Source organism: Periplaneta americana, chromosome 3 (assembly GCF_040183065.1).
Source record: "Periplaneta americana isolate PAMFEO1 chromosome 3, P.americana_PAMFEO1_priV1, whole genome shotgun sequence".
Classification (NCBI taxonomy): domain Eukaryota; kingdom Metazoa; phylum Arthropoda; class Insecta; order Blattodea; family Blattidae; genus Periplaneta; species Periplaneta americana.
In genome coordinates this window covers 149,226,553-149,242,633 of record NC_091119.1, presented here as the reverse complement: position 1 = coordinate 149,242,633, position 16,081 = coordinate 149,226,553, and the positions used below count along the sequence as shown (strand labels likewise).

Sequence of the window (16,081 nt, the reverse complement as noted above, 5' to 3'; positions counted from 1 at the left end):
TATTTCCCTAAAATTCCCTCACAAAATGTTAGTAATTATATATTTATGAATACTTAACCTATTCAGACATAGTGAAGTCGAAATAAACGAATCACGATTACTGCAATAAAGAAATTGAATGTTATTCATAATGCCAATTGAGAAAAGCGAAATACTGTACAGATTTAAAAATGTTAATTACATGTACCGCGTTTTTCTCTTATTATTATAACAGAAATACGTTTTCATTATCTTCCGAAATCATTAATTTAAACATCTTGTAGTATAATTACAAATAACTTGATTAATACATTAATTAAATGAACAATTGTTATGAAGGAATGTCACTTTCTTTAGATACGAGTACAGTGGACATGGAATTTGAAGATGAAGATGTGGAAGTAGTATTTCGCACTTTATTTGCACAATGGATTCATGCTCATCGATTTACGTGGAAACAGTTGGCGACACTGACTAAACAAAAGAACGACATGCGATAAATTGATAGTGATAAATCGAGCTGCAGAAATTATCGCGATGTATGACTGTGATTGGTTGAAATTCAAAATTTCATTACACTTCATTGGCCGAAAATTGAACCGCGTCGTATAAACGAAATAGTCACTAAAATTTAATATATTTAATATATATTATATTATATGATATTATATTATATTATATTATATTATATTATATTATATTATATTATATTATATTATATTATATTATATTAGTATATTTAAGTTCGAACCCCAGGAGATCCTCTCCTCTCCTCTCCTCTCCTCTCCTCTCCTCTCCTCTCCTCTCCTCTCCTCTCCTCTCCTCTCCTCTCCTCTCCTCTCCTCTCCTCTCCTCTCCTCTCCTCTCCTCTCCTCTCCTCTCCTCTCCTCTCCTCTCCTCAATGGCGAGCTTATGTGAGGGCGGCAATGAACCTTCGGGTTCCTTAAAAGCCATTTTTTAGTAAGTTAATGTTTAGATGTTTTATATTTCACTTTCCACCATTGAAATGGGTAGTTCATCTGCCTTCCAAATGTTGCCAAAGGAAAGTGCTACTGTCGGAGGGTGATCTCTTTGCCTTACCATTGTACTTTCCTATTTCATGATAATGGTGGTTATTTAACATTACTTTCAACTACAGAGTTTATTCAGAGACGACAGAATGATATCATAGCAATGAAATGAAGCAGTGGAATCAAAAAGATATGGGAAACCGAAGCACTCGGACAAAATCTAGTTCGCAGTTGCTTTGCCTATTATCTTCCCAGTATCTTCCTTTAAGTCTGTTATTTAACTATGCTAAATCAACTGCAAGGTTATCTGAGGTGTGGAATTGGTGATAGCGAGATAGTTTATGGCGAGATTCGCCATGAGATTACCTAACATTCATCTTACAGTTGGGAATATCCTCGGAAAATCCCAATCAAATAATCGGCCTAGGCGGGATTCGAACCGTCTCCTGCGCGTTGCCTCGTATTACAAGTCCAGCTTGCTACCACCTGAGCAACGCCGATGGCTACACATAAGTGGACGTCAGGCCTCCCCTCCCCAAGCTCTATAATATTTACTTTTAGATTGATTTATTTATGTGAAGTATTATATTATGTATGTTTGAATTTCTTGTAAATTACTGTAACATTCAGTTATCATTCTATTATTTTTTCCTTTCTTCTTCTTTTACGGAGGAGGGGCGTGAATGCGTGCACTGTGGCCTGAGGTTTATTGTGCTTATCACTCCTGTTCTGTGAATGATTTTGTCGCCGAACGACCGCACTCTTGTGAATATACAGCGTGCTGGACCGTGAGCTTAAACTGGACTGTGGTATGGATGATGATGATGATGATGATATATATGAATTAATGAGTCCGAGGTCCAACGCCGAAAGTTACAGATCAATTTTGCTTCAATTGGTTGAGGATAAACCTCGGAAAAACCTCCATGGGTCTACATATCAGTTATTTTTGTATAGAAGAGATTAAAAAAAATTAGCCTTGAAGAGATAAAAAAAATTAGACTTGGAAAAGAGAGCTTTAGACAAATTTTTGAAAGCAAGAGAAATCTACAACAATTTTTTTTTTTTTATATATAAATACTCGTATTAGAGTTTCTATTTTAATGCTTCCAATACAGTCTGAAATTCTGACAGTTTTTTTTTACTCTTGGTGTACATAGTTGTCATTTTTTAAATTTACATTTTTTACAAAGGCATTATTTTTAGTTATACCAACAAAAATATATTTATTTCCTTTATGTTCACCTATCACAATTTTACATTTTGTTAAGTATTTTTCAGCCTCTTTTTTTTAATTGTGCTTGAAACTCTTAAATAATGGAACATAATAATTGAAGGGTTCAGAGCCATAGCGGGCCAAGCGCCATTTATTACAAACGGAGAAAGCGAGGGTTAAAGTTAAGTGAATATCATAGTTTAATGAATATTGACATATCATTTAATTTTAATGTGCGTACTTTATCTTACTTGCTACATGTTTCGTTACACTATGGTAACCACTTAATTTTAACTCTTGTTTTCTCCATTTTTAATAAATGGCGCTTGGCCCACTATGGTTCTGAACCCTTCAATTATGTTCAGATGCTGTACAATTCCTTTCACAAGGTCAAATTACTGAACATTTTTTTTCCGGGGAGGACTTACACCACTCTGGTAGCTGAGATCTTCATGAGCCCCCCTCCCCCCTGAAAACACATGGGCACTTAACAGTATCCACCTGGCATTGAATCCCTGTATCCCTGGTGAGAATTTTTTAGTTAATTTTGCTATAATTCTGCTAATTTTCAATTTTCATCTCCTTGACAGCTTACGCAACCTTACAGGCAGCACAGGATATTATCGGGCCCGCAGTGGGTACATCATAAATGACCAACTGCTTGAAATGAGTACAAGAAGAGTAAATGTTTATGTAATTATCTGTACAATCAATAAAGAGCTTGTTGACGTGTGGTATGTTCGGTATGGGCATCAATTTAAAGAGTTCCCCCCCCCCCGTAGGACACGGCATAGAATTAAATATGCTGATCCCGAAACACCCTATACAAAACAACAACAGTATGAATAATTATAGTTTTTGGAACATACACTTCATCCCGATATGGTGCCAGCTTTCTCTGAGCCATCGCTGAGCAATCTCTTCTCTTCTCTCTCCTCTGTTTCTCCATCTCTCCTCGCTCATTCGCTCGGCACTGCGGTATTTTTGACACACCCAACTTATTTTAAAAGTGAACATCGGTAACAATTATTGGTTACCGATATGTGATGTATAGTCTTGGTCAATAATTTGTACCAAGCTTAAAACGAACTACGCCTCTTCCGAGACTCGGCAGAGGCACTGTAACCTGAGCTGGGGATTTACTACAATTCGGACATGATTTAATATTCAACAGGTGAATCTTCATGTTTTCTGATTTTAACCAGTGTGTTAGCTTAGTTGGTAGAGTGACTAGTCACTAACCAATCGGTCGGGTATTCCTTTCTGGCTAGGACGGAGCAATATATTTCTTGGCTTCTGATTTAGGAACAAACCTGACGTCCAACCTCTTATATGTGTGGTTAAAGTAGTACTCATATTTTCCAAACCTTCTCACCCATTTTCTTGCTGGTGTTTCACAATTTTCCACAGTTTCCTATTCGATGCCCGTATTTTTAGTTAATCTGACATTTTGGAAATGTGAATACCTCGTTTTTTGCTACATAGCCTTCGACTAAGGCCCAGATACTTTCAATGGGATTCAGTTGACCATTGTATGAGGAACGTTAGTGCGTATTTATACTCACTTTCTAAATATTTTATTTGACGCAATGACAAACTAATAAGGGCAAGTCGTCAGCGGAAAGTGCGATATTTGAATGAAACGTATAGTCTGTTACCACCGCCGCCATCACCACAATCACCACTGCCACCACCACCACCACCACCACCACCACCACCACCGCCTTTATCTTTGGCGTAGCGGTCCTTATAGTTAGCCTTTTCCTCCATAACGACAACCTTCTAATCATTTCGATCTAAAGCTTTCAATTTTCCCACATTGTATCAATCCCCTTTTGTGAAGTTTTTCGTAATAATTTTGCCAGATCGTATCCTTTGATATGTTCGGCTGTAATCATTGCCATTGACATTATAATTACATACTTTTTTCTTCTTAGTAGGAGGGAGGGAACATCCCACGCACTACTACCTGAGGTCTATTGTACACCCCCGCCCCGCCCCTGATATGGGATGAGTTGCGTGCCCACCGATCCTGTACGTTCTACGGTCACCGACCTAACCACTTGACCCCTTTAACGGCCGGTCCATATAGTCAACAGAGTCCATGTACCACTCCTGCTTCGGCATCCCTCCCAAGGCTCCCTTAACGGTCCGAGACGGAAGTCCTCCCTCTAGAAGGTCTGCCCTGGGTTCCGTTGCAGGAGCTATCCATCATCACATGAATATAATCCACGGAGGCCGGTCGAGAGAGCCAGAAACTTCGGAGGGCCGCCTGTAGAGTGATCTGAAAACCAGAAGTAACGGGATGATGAATGAAAGGATGATAGGGGAGGAAAGGAAGTGGCGAAGATGAGTTGGGTTCAATCGCCTGATAAAGTTACCTGATATTCATTCATAGGAGTGAGGGGAAAACTCCGAAAAAACCTCACCCAGGCAACTCGTCGCGATTGGGAATCGAACCCGGGCCCGCTGGATTCGGAGTTAGACTCGCTAACTCCTCAGCCACAACGGTGGGCAATTACGTACGTTACTCCGGATTGTAAACTCCAAGACCCAACCCCCAACCAGGCGGACCAATGGCTCTTGTGACTTGAGGGTGCTGGGTTTGTTATGGAGGACTTACCTTATGGCAGAAAACTATGGATGAAATGAATTATGAAATAATATATCAAAACAAAGAAAACAGCTAAAATGAAGTTCGAATGTAATTCAAGGAATGTAATTTAATCACATTTCGGACAATGTTTCAGAATTAATAATTTTGATCCCGCCATGTTTCCCGATTCATCGAAAAACGATAGGCTATAAAGATTGATTGGGATTTCTATTGAATGCCTGTGTACATACTTAATGTATGGGAGTATTACATTCTTAGACGATTATAAATAAAGTCTGAGTTTGGTTACCTAAAGCCTCCGAGCAATGACAACAGTGTAGGTATGTATGGAGTATAGCGCAGCGTACACACTTCAGGTCTGATGTTCAGTGAACCATGTCAAAACAAAACAAAGTTAGACGGTTGGAAATGAGTGCTCCAATAGAAGAATTTGATAGCGAGCTCTTCGTTAGGAAAGAAGAAAACGTATTTTATCAGAAAAAAAAGAGAATTTTTCTTTAAAGTCACTCGTTGTAATGTGTAGAGACTCGTGAAGCAAGTAGTTAGTGTACATAATTATGTTATTACTGTAATATATTGTGATTTCGACCAATTATTTATTTATGTATTTATTCATTTATGCATTTATTTATGTACATATATTTAGAGATGGTTTTTTTATTTATACATAGGCTCTGTCCAGTTACAACATTAGCGTGTCGAACAAGGAGGCCTATTCATAATAAAATTTCTGTAATGTGACATTATATACGGTAATACGTGGAGACGAAAACAACCTACAAACATTTCTAAATGAAAAAAAGTTGAAACATCAGGGCCGAAATGTATATTTTATATACTTCAATGTTAACTTATTTTTAATTGTGAATATTCAAATTTCAGTAATTTCAATAAATTATCATATTTTCTTCCAAACTCATTTTTACATTGATAGAATATATATATTTATTTTAAAAAGTACAATTTAAATATTCGAAACTCTATAAATACGAGAAAAATAATGAACATTGGTTTCTAATTTTTGGGTGACAAATAAATTGTGAAACAAAAAAATTAGCCTGTCTAGAATCTAATACATAAGATGGCTTAAAATAAATATTGTGTTTGTTATTAAATACACGTGGCAGTATATTTTGTACTTGAGTAGCATTCTCATTGTTCAGTGTCTCTACTGCCCTATACGAATAAACAGATTGATTAACACACGAAACGTAGTATGATTCATGTGCATCTAACTTGTACTCAAAGTAACCAAACTCAGGACTCTGTTTATAAAAATTTGATTAACGCTTTAATAGTTGTGTGATATAAAACAGGGCACTTGCTTAGAATTTATTATTTTTAAAAATCTATTTGTTTATAGTCGCTTTGACATTTGGGCCATATCGTGACCAGTTAACATTAAATTACATTCGTTATTAATTAGTTGCTTATGCAGTTACAAAACAATAATGTAATTGTAAATTTATTTTTGTGAGGAAAAAAATACCATGAAAATGGAGACCGATCTATTGTGAAATAGAACAAGTTCTGAAACAATTTTAAAAATAATTTAAATGTAACTTATTAAAAGAATTTCTAGATATGAATATACAGTGTGGAAGTGAAATGACCGTGCAGATTGAAAGAGACGATAGGGCACACTTAAATGGATAGAAAACCCATGTTACGTTTTGTGATTAAATGCACGGTTAATTAGAAAATTAAGTTTGAAGTTCGAACAGTTTGACAACATCGTCACTAATACACTTTTCTTGTAGTACAGATATAAGAGGTCAACGAACTTGGTCTGTCTCGTTAGGTTAGCTACTCTCTGGCTACAACGTTGGAATCTGCTCACATCGTGCAGTGACTTAAAATTTGTGGTTTTTAAATTGAATTTACACGAAAACTGCCCATGTTATTGAAATACGCCAGAGGGATAAATGATTCTTTATTAGATTTTCTATCGATGTGGACAAAAATCACGATCCTACTCGCAATAGTTATCGAATAAGAGGGTGTTGAACATTTGGGAAAATAACGTTATTTTCTGAGAAAACTGTGATCTTTCCACCAATATGATATTATAGTTTTTTTTTTTTTTTTACATACAACATGAACTATTCGCTCTGAAAATCTTAAAGGTTATTTTACTTCCACTCTGTATATGCATACTGGTGATATACATGTATCTCACAAATATAATTGGCTAAATAAATATTTTTCTGGTTCGGAAATTCTGCATGTTCATTAGAAACAATTATTTTACAGTATAAACCGAAATAAATATTAAACTTAAACGTTATGATGCTGTTTTATTTTGATTTTAGAGCCTGTTTTACCGCTAATAAGTTTCACTTAAAGTGCCTGTTTTATTAATCTACAATTTATATTTGGGACCTAAAAGTCCGAAGCCAGTACTTATCACATAAAATGTATACAGTTAGAAGAAGTATTGAACGACCGAACAAAGATGGTCGGACTAATTCATGTAGCCGGAACAGGACGAAGTCATACAATGGAGAAGAAGAATAAGAAGAAAAGATATTGAAGCTCCTTGTCCCTATATTGTTACGACACACTTATAGAAAATGGGAGTATAAAAAGACTCGGTATTGAAGAGAAGTTTGTTCTCCATCTCCTTCAGATCTCGTGAACAAGAGAAATATATCAGGAAAGATTCCCCACCCCAACTCCTCAGAGCCCTATCGGAGGATCTCGTATCTGAACCTATCAATAAGCTGTATTACACAGCGATGAACCTGCTTGCATCACTCATACGTACTACTATCACTGGCTGACAGGTCAGGATTCTTGTCGGCATGTTCTAACGGCAGTATTACCAAGACCAACTGGGTCTAAAAGCGGGTAGCATAATTCAAATTACACACCATGTACAAAACCTCTCGAGTTTTTATCATTAGCATTATTAATGTCATTTTCAGCTACAAAGTTTTTTTCAGGCATGTGTCGACAATGTAGAAATTATGGCTATCTTAGGGAACTAAGCTACTATAGTCGCGACGCTGTTATTCCCGGCGTGACTCCTCCTCTTTGCTTACGTCTTAGGAAGTGAAGGCTCTATAAAGTCTATGTAAGTAGTATCGTTCGCCATTTTTGTTCTTTCGTTGCGAGCTACCAGACGAGGAATCTGTTTGCCGTACCGTTAAACATTATCGTTGTTCCTATGATAATAAATCAAACGCACTGTAATTGAGCAAAAATTTGTGCGGCAAATAACGTCCTCGTATGCTTTCTGCGAACGCCAACGAAAGAGCCAAAATGGCGGGCGATTATATTAAGTATTTATCGAGCCTTAGGAAATGCATAATGTCTTCATCAGCGAATCACAAGACGCACACGTTTAAATGTAGCCAACCTGCAACGTGATTGGCTGCCGGAAATTAGAGCGACGGGACTATAGTAGAGATCCTAGCCCATTGCTTGCAAAAATCACATGGAATCTTGTCCTTTTGTGCCGTGACTAGACTTCGAAGTTAAGGTCCCAGTCGGAGCGATACAGGTTAACTGATACCGGAGTATTGGGGAACAAGCCAGGGTTTGTTTACTTTTTCCATCTTCTATTCACTGTGCTGTATGTCTAGATATGGTTGACATTGAAGGTTTCGTACGTACTAGCACTGAAGCTAGGACATTTTGAACAACGTGAAGTCATTGCAATTTCGAAAACGAAATGAAATTTGGAAGAAATTTTTAAATATACATTATTAACTTTTGCTCCACAATGAATTGAAATGAAATAAAAGGAAATAAAACCTTACAAGAAGAGGCAAAATGCGACACAACTGCTGTAAAAAATATGGGGCAGAATCGTGGACATTACGACGAAGTGAAGACAAGCGAATAGAAGCATTTGAAATGTGGATGTGGAGAAGAATGGAGCATGTTAAATGGATAGACAGAGTAAGAAACGAAGCTGTGTGGAAAGAGTGGATGAAGAAAGAATGGTGTGAAACTGCTTAGAAAGAGGAAGAGGAATTGGCTAGATCACTGGTTCAGAAGAAACTGCCTACTGAAGGATGTACTGCAAGGAATGGTGAACGGGAGAAGAATTCAGGGCAGAAGAAGATATCAGATGATAAACGACATTAAGATATATGGATCATATGAGGAGACAAAGAGGAAGGCAGAAAATAGAAAATACTGAAGAATGCTGGATTTGCAGTGAAGGACCTGCCCTTGGAAAGAACACTATGAATGAATGAATGAATGGCTTTTAAGAAACCCGGATGTCCATTGCCGCCCTCACATAAGCCCGCCATCGGTCCCTGTTCTGAGCAAGATTAATTCAGTCCCTACCATCATATCCCATCTCCCTCAAATCCATTGTAATATTATGCTCCCATGTACGTCTCGGCCTCCCCAAAAGTCTTTTTCCCTCCAATCTCCCAACTAACACTATATTCATTTCTGGAGTCGTCCATACGTGCTACAAGCCCATCTCAAACGTCTGGATTTAATATTTCTAATTACGTCAGGTGAAGAATACAATGCGTGCAGTTCTACATTGTGTAACTTTCTCCATTCTCCTGTAACTTCATCCCTCTTAGCCCCAAATAATTTCCTAAGCACCTTATTCTCGAACACTCATAACCTCTGTTCCTCTTTCAAAGTAAGAATCCAAGTTTCAGAACCATACAGAACAACCGGTAATAAAACTGTTTAGCCACCGGTGTGGCTCAGTCGATTAAGGCGCTTGCCTGCCAGTCTGATGTTGCGCTCGGGCGCGGGTTCGATCCCCGCTTGGGTTGATTACGTGGTTGGTTTTTTCCGAGGTTTTCCCCAACCGTAAGGTGAATGCCAGGTAATCCGTGGCAAATCCTCGGCCTCATCTCGCCAAATACCATCTCGCTATCACCAATCTCATCGACGCTAAATAACCTTGTAGTTGATACAGCGTCGTTAAATAACCAACTAAAATATATAAGTGTTTTATAAAATAATAATAATAATAATAATAATAATAATAATAATAAAAAATTGCGGATATAGGAGACGGCCTCCAGATATGGAGGGTAGCTGTGAATATATTGAATAAGCAGTCGTGGACAGCTATGGTCCCCCAACTTGGGGGGTTGGGCGAAGGGTTAACAACCCATCACCATAAAAACAGCTTGTTGCAAAAAATATTAAAATGGATTTGAGGGAGGTGGGATATGATTATAGAGTCTGGATTAATCTTGCACAGGATAGGGAACGATGGCTGGCTTATGTGAGGGTGGAAATGAACCTGCGGGTTCCCTAAAGCCATAAGTATTGATAATAATAATAGTAATAAATCAGATGTGGTATTATACACTCCGCTCCACAACTGAAATAGTGCATTGAAGGTTTTAAAAATGATATCGTGCTTCATAGATGGATGCTGTGTTTTGATATACCGTAGCCTATTTTTTTTTTTTTTTTTTTTACTGAAATTGAAGCTAATTAATCTCTTTAGAATTTTTGTGGCACAATGAGCCAGTAATTGAGAGCCGGCCGGCCGGCGTCCTTCCAATCAGCAGCCATGTAGTTTGGTTATCAATTCCGCGGCGCGCAACGTATATGGATTAATTCTTGATGGAATATTAACTGGCTCAATAGCTGCATAATAGTTGTGCAAGTCATCAGACGGTGTCCCGTTCAATTTACTGCTGCTGTTAACGAAATCAGGGCATGAGTTTTGATGACAGGCAGCTTCTACATAATGAAAGCAATTAATTCTGTTCGTTTTCGAGTAATGAGCCTATTACTGTAAAATGAACATAGCCTTTAGGCTTCTGTTTGAAAGCAACAGTCTTATAGAGTCTTCGATTCAGGACACGTGCATTGAGTGACCACTCCATCGGAACATCTCGTCTGGGGTTTGAAAAGTGGTGGCGGTCGTGACAGTAGTAGTGATGAATTAATGCTGATGTTTGTGATAGTTTTGTTAGTGGTGTCGATGGTGTAGGTAGTGATAGTGGTAATGTGATGGTGATATAGATAATTATGGTTTTAATGTTACCAGTGACGGTGATTATGTTACTAGTCAGCGATGTATGCAATGGAGGGGGAAAGGAACTGACCACCCTAACCCTTTATTTCCTGGCTTAGTTGCCTCATGAGTGAGGTTCCTTCCTGTCTTAAGACAGTTGACTAAACAGCAAGTGACGGTAATGGTGATGCTAAGAGTGACTATTTGATTCGTACACTCATTCACCCAATAGTAGCCTATGTAAAAATCCTTTGATTTTCTGCCAGTCAGAGCTATAATTTGTATTTATATGTGCTATCTGATAGGATGGAAGAGAGAGCCTTATGGCCTTAATTCTGTCAGATTAAATAAATAAATGTGAATATAATTGAATCGACTTTTGCAAAAAGGGCATACGTTACATTTTTGTCAAAATTGGTTTTTTCATGGAAACTAACTTAATGGATGACCAATGAAATAATAATATGAGTAAGTTATAAATGTATCAGTTTGTAGCTAACTTCATGTAACAAGAATATAAAGTTTCAATTTTAAGTTTCCTACCTGCTATTATGTTTTTTTTTTAATATCTCAAAACATTAAATTTGTAACGTGTCCTTTTTGCAAAAGTCGATTCAGTTATAAGACAACGCAATATTATCATACACATTTTATCGCATAGAAATTATCACACCTAACCGACAATTTTTTTTGTATGGAATACGTAATAACCTGCAACCATATTAATGTAATATGGCATAAAATTACAGTGACTTACAAAAAAAAAAGATATGACATACATATCTAGAGAAGCTACAGAAGATATAAAGTGTGGAAGTGAAATAGCCTTGCAGATTTCCAGAGCGAATAGTTCATGTTGTATGTAACAAAAAACTGTAATATCATATTGGTGGAAAGTTCATAGTTTTTTTTTTTCGGAAAAAAATGTCCCCCCCCCTCAATGTTTAACAATATCTTACTCGGTAACTATTGCGACTAGGATCGTGATTAGGAAATCTAATAAAGAATAATTTATCCCTCTGGCGTATTTCAATAGGCTGCACGGTTTTCGTGTAAATTTTATTTTAAAAACCTCTAAATTCAAGCCATTGCACAATGCAAGCAAGTGGCAACGTCTTGACAGAAAGCAGCTTACCTACCTAGACACACCGAGTTCGTTGACCTCTTACATCTGTATCACGAGTAGAATGTGTTAGCAGCGATGTTGCCGGACTGCTGAAACTTTAAACTTAATTTTCTAATTAACCGTGCATTTAATCACAAAACGTAATATAGGTTTTCTATTCATTTACGTGTGCCCTATCGTCTCGTTCAATCTGCAGGGTTATTTCTCTTCTACTTTGTATATACAAGCGGAAAGTCTTGTGAGTTCAAATGATTTGCTGGTTAATTATGGATAGTTTTAAATAATTTGTTGTTTATATATTAATTGTCTTCCTGCAGTTATTTTTCAATAACTTCTTTATATTAAGTTCATAATTTGAACGTATTGTTACGTAATACAAATGTAATACTGATTTTATAATTCTGCAGCGTAATTTACTAACGGCGGGTATTAGACTGTTCATTAACCCATATTTAGTCTACTTATTCATTTGTTATTGTCGAAGTAACAAAGATACAAGGACATTGTGTAGTCCAGTTTACAGTCATTGCGCCATAGGAGGCTTGTCTACGCTACACCCGCGATGAGATGTGATGATGGAGATTTGTTGGGATCTCACAGGTGAACCGTAGTTTCGGGAGAAAGTCCCTCTGTTATCTGGCCTTGCCCAACACAAGTTATAAATCGGAGGTTCAGTCGGGGATCGAACTCTGGTCTACAGGACCATAAGTCCAGCGCTCTAGTCATTAGACCACTCGGGGATCACGCATAAAATGTATCAGAACGTACTTGTAGTCTTTTAGGCACTAATTGTTTTATTGTTGTCTAAGCAGAGTCACTATATGTGAGAAGTTCATCTTTTTCATTAGTTGCCTGGGCAGAACTTACATTAGTTACTTGAGTAAGAGAAGTTTCAGTCAGTAATGCCATGATATTGGTAAGAGTGCAGTAATTTTTCCCTGCGTAGATGTTTGTTTCTGGTGCCTTGTGTTGTTTAATGATTCTCAAAGTATTGAATCTAACTCTGCATATTATATTAATGTATTCTATTGCATCCTATTTATATTCACAGTGTCCTTGTATTTTTGTTACTTCGACAATAACAAATAAATAAGAAAATAAATAAATAAATTCATAAGTAAATAAATAAATAAATACATAAATAAATTAATTAATAAAATGTAAATCCAAGAAAGAAAGAAAAAAGAAAGTCTGACGTACCGTCCCGATTATACATAATATATTTACTTTGATTGTTGAAGTGCCGATTGTGACATAGTGGTTAAATAATATTGCGAGTAATGCCGTTCATCATAGTGTACGACACGTCTTTTAAATGATCCGAATAACCATACTTATTGCAACGCAATCTAAATACTAATATATGTATGGAATTTTTGTTGCAGATAAACTAGTTGGAGTTCACTGTACTCATGGTTTGAATCGGACGGGATACTTCATATGCAGGTAAGAGTCTCATATAATAGAGATCATGTTCGTTCACTGAGGTTTTAGCCATTGGGAAGGGGTATATCTGTACAGGTTGCAGCCAGTGAAGCGTATAGATACGCGACAGTTACAAGAAACCAAGCGTTGTTGCAACACTTTATTTGAAGAAGAGACTTTTCAGTATTATATTATTCGCACTACGTTTTGTGCTAGGATTAGTTGAAGTGTAAGGTAGTTGTTATCATGTGACGTCCTTGGAAGTCTTTGTCTCAAAATATCGATAGTGATGATGAAAATGAATGTTGTATGTTACCGAATGGACGCGGTAAGGCCACACATACACATTCGGCTAAAATCATTCAACATGTGTATAATATTTTGTGCGAGATCGTGCGTATTTGCTTGGTTTCCGCACAAACCAACCCGCGGTAAGTCTAAAATTCCACATTCAGTATTCCCAACCGAACACACATAACAATTTCCCTCTGCTTACCGCTTAAGTGACATATTGATTTTACTGCTTTAGGCTTTTAACATATTATTTTTAGAGACGTTCAATATAGTAATAATTATAAATTGGAAACTTACCACTGCAATTTCACCTAAATTGCACTGTTAATTATTGTTTTTTAAATATTTGCAAAAATTAAGTAAACTCTACAACTCCACTAACGTTACTGGATTTCGTGATGCATGTAACATTAAGGAAGCCGTTTTAAGTTCGCATTTATAGACTGGGGAAAAAAAGACAGACGTATATCACGGCCTGCTGGAGTATAGTAAACACAGAAAACATTTTAAAGCAACAGTGTTGAAGATAGATATTTTTGTTTTCCAAAATTGCCGTCGTTGAACAGAAACCAAGATGGAGATTTCATTGCAACTAATTAGAAATTCCTCTTTCAGGTATGTAATAAACGATCTTCGCACAAAATAATGTACGATACACGAGCGGTATGTTTTCTTTCAATTCTCGGAAATTAAAAAAGCTCAACTACGTTTCGTTTTTTCAAACTTTTCCTCGAACATGAAAACTTAACACACCGCTCTTGTAACGCATATTACTATTAATAAATGAGGAGGACAAATAACCGACTTGCAAAAACCATAGCTGCGGTAGGAGTAATGTTGAAGAAAATATTTATGGTAAATATAGCGAATATTCCAAGTGAAAAAGTGTGCCTAGAATAAAAGAACAGACCTACGTAGAATCAATTAATTTAGTCGAGTTCTAATTCGAAGGAAAGTGTATGAAATCTTCCCGACTGTAGATAAAATGTTTGCCGCTGTTCGCAGCAAAACAATAAAGTAATGTACTTACGAGTTCACATACTATAGTCACTGAACTACGTTGATCCTGTGGCAGATATGGTTTTTGCAAGTAGATCATGCATTATCCTTATTCCTCCTTAAAATATTTTTATATACATTTTTAACGATTTTAGCTGACTGTGATGTATGGGTTTACCATGTCTAATTTGGTAACACAGACGTTCATTTTCATCATCACAATACTTCACGACACAGGCGTAACTGTCAGCGCGTCTGGCCGCGAAACCAGGTGGTCCGAGTTCGAATCCCGGTTGGGGCAACTTACCTGGTTGAGGTTTTTACGGGGTTTTCCCTCAACCCAATACGAGCAAATGCTGGGTAACTTTCGGTGCTGGACCCCGGACTCATTTCACCGGCATTATCACTTTCATTTCATTCAGACGCTATATAACCTGAGATGTTGATACAGCGGCGTAAAATAACCCAATATAACAACAACAGACTCTCAAGGACGCCACATGATAACAACTGATTTTTTTCACAATTTTCGGAGCTGATATCGGTATTTATGAGGAAACTACTTTTAATATTTCTGTTAGTTTGTCGTTCACACCTTAAAGAATTAAAATGCTCATTCTATTTACACACAAGCATTACTTCCAGAATACACGAGATATTTCAATCAACTTCTGGAGTTGTGCATAGAAAATCATTTTCTCGGAGAACATTTTAAATAATTCATTCCATTTTGAGCAAAGATCAGCATTTTCTTCATTCCACTTTGCTGTTTTCTCTGAATTCATCATTTCTTCAAGCAAGAAATTTTATAAAATAAATTATTTCATTCAGGTCAAGTCCATCTACATTGGAAGAATAATAATGGACTGTCGCTTCAAAGTTTTCTTTTTCTGGAAGACATCTTAACATCCACAGATAGCTTCTCTTGTGAATGAATACCCCAGGCACTGAGATATTCAACAGCACATTCATAAAATTATAATAATTAACACTTAACATCCGGACATATCTGGGGACAGTTATTAAATTCGGGGACATTCCGGAGATGAATTTTATTCGAGGACAAACAGAAAATTCGGGGACTGTCCGTGGGAAACGGAGATGTCTGATTATCTTACTTTAATCCCAAAACAAATCTTAGTTTCAACTCGTAAGTAAAGAACTAACTAGCTTGTTCTTCAAATAACGTTTTGCAACAGCGTTTGGCTTCTTGTTAAGTATCGTGTGGCGATACGCTTCGCCGACTGCAGCCTGCACAGATACTACCACTTCCCACTGGCTGAAACATCCTAGAGCCCATCGTTTGGTCACATTTGAACTACAAGTTTAGTGAACACATATGCTTTCCGCTGTTTTGTGCAACGAACGATGCAGCAAACACCCAACTACTGATACTGAGCATGTATAAACTTGTACAGTCAGTTTACGAAAGAAATTAGTGCATTCGTCTGCAAAA

General features: G+C 37.0%; 1 protein-coding gene across 3 annotated transcripts in view; it reads left to right on the top strand.

Annotated features, from left to right (window-relative positions):
• LOC138696603 (RNA/RNP complex-1-interacting phosphatase) overlaps window positions 1-16,081 on the top strand; it is a 364,465-nt gene that overhangs the window by 303,194 nt on the left and 45,190 nt on the right. For all 3 annotated transcript variants that reach the window (XM_069821760.1, XM_069821759.1, XM_069821758.1), the window contains one exon: window positions 13,293-13,353. In XM_069821760.1, the coding sequence (XP_069677861.1) occupies window positions 13,293-13,353 (61 nt within the window). The remainder of the gene's footprint in view (window positions 1-13,292; window positions 13,354-16,081) is intronic.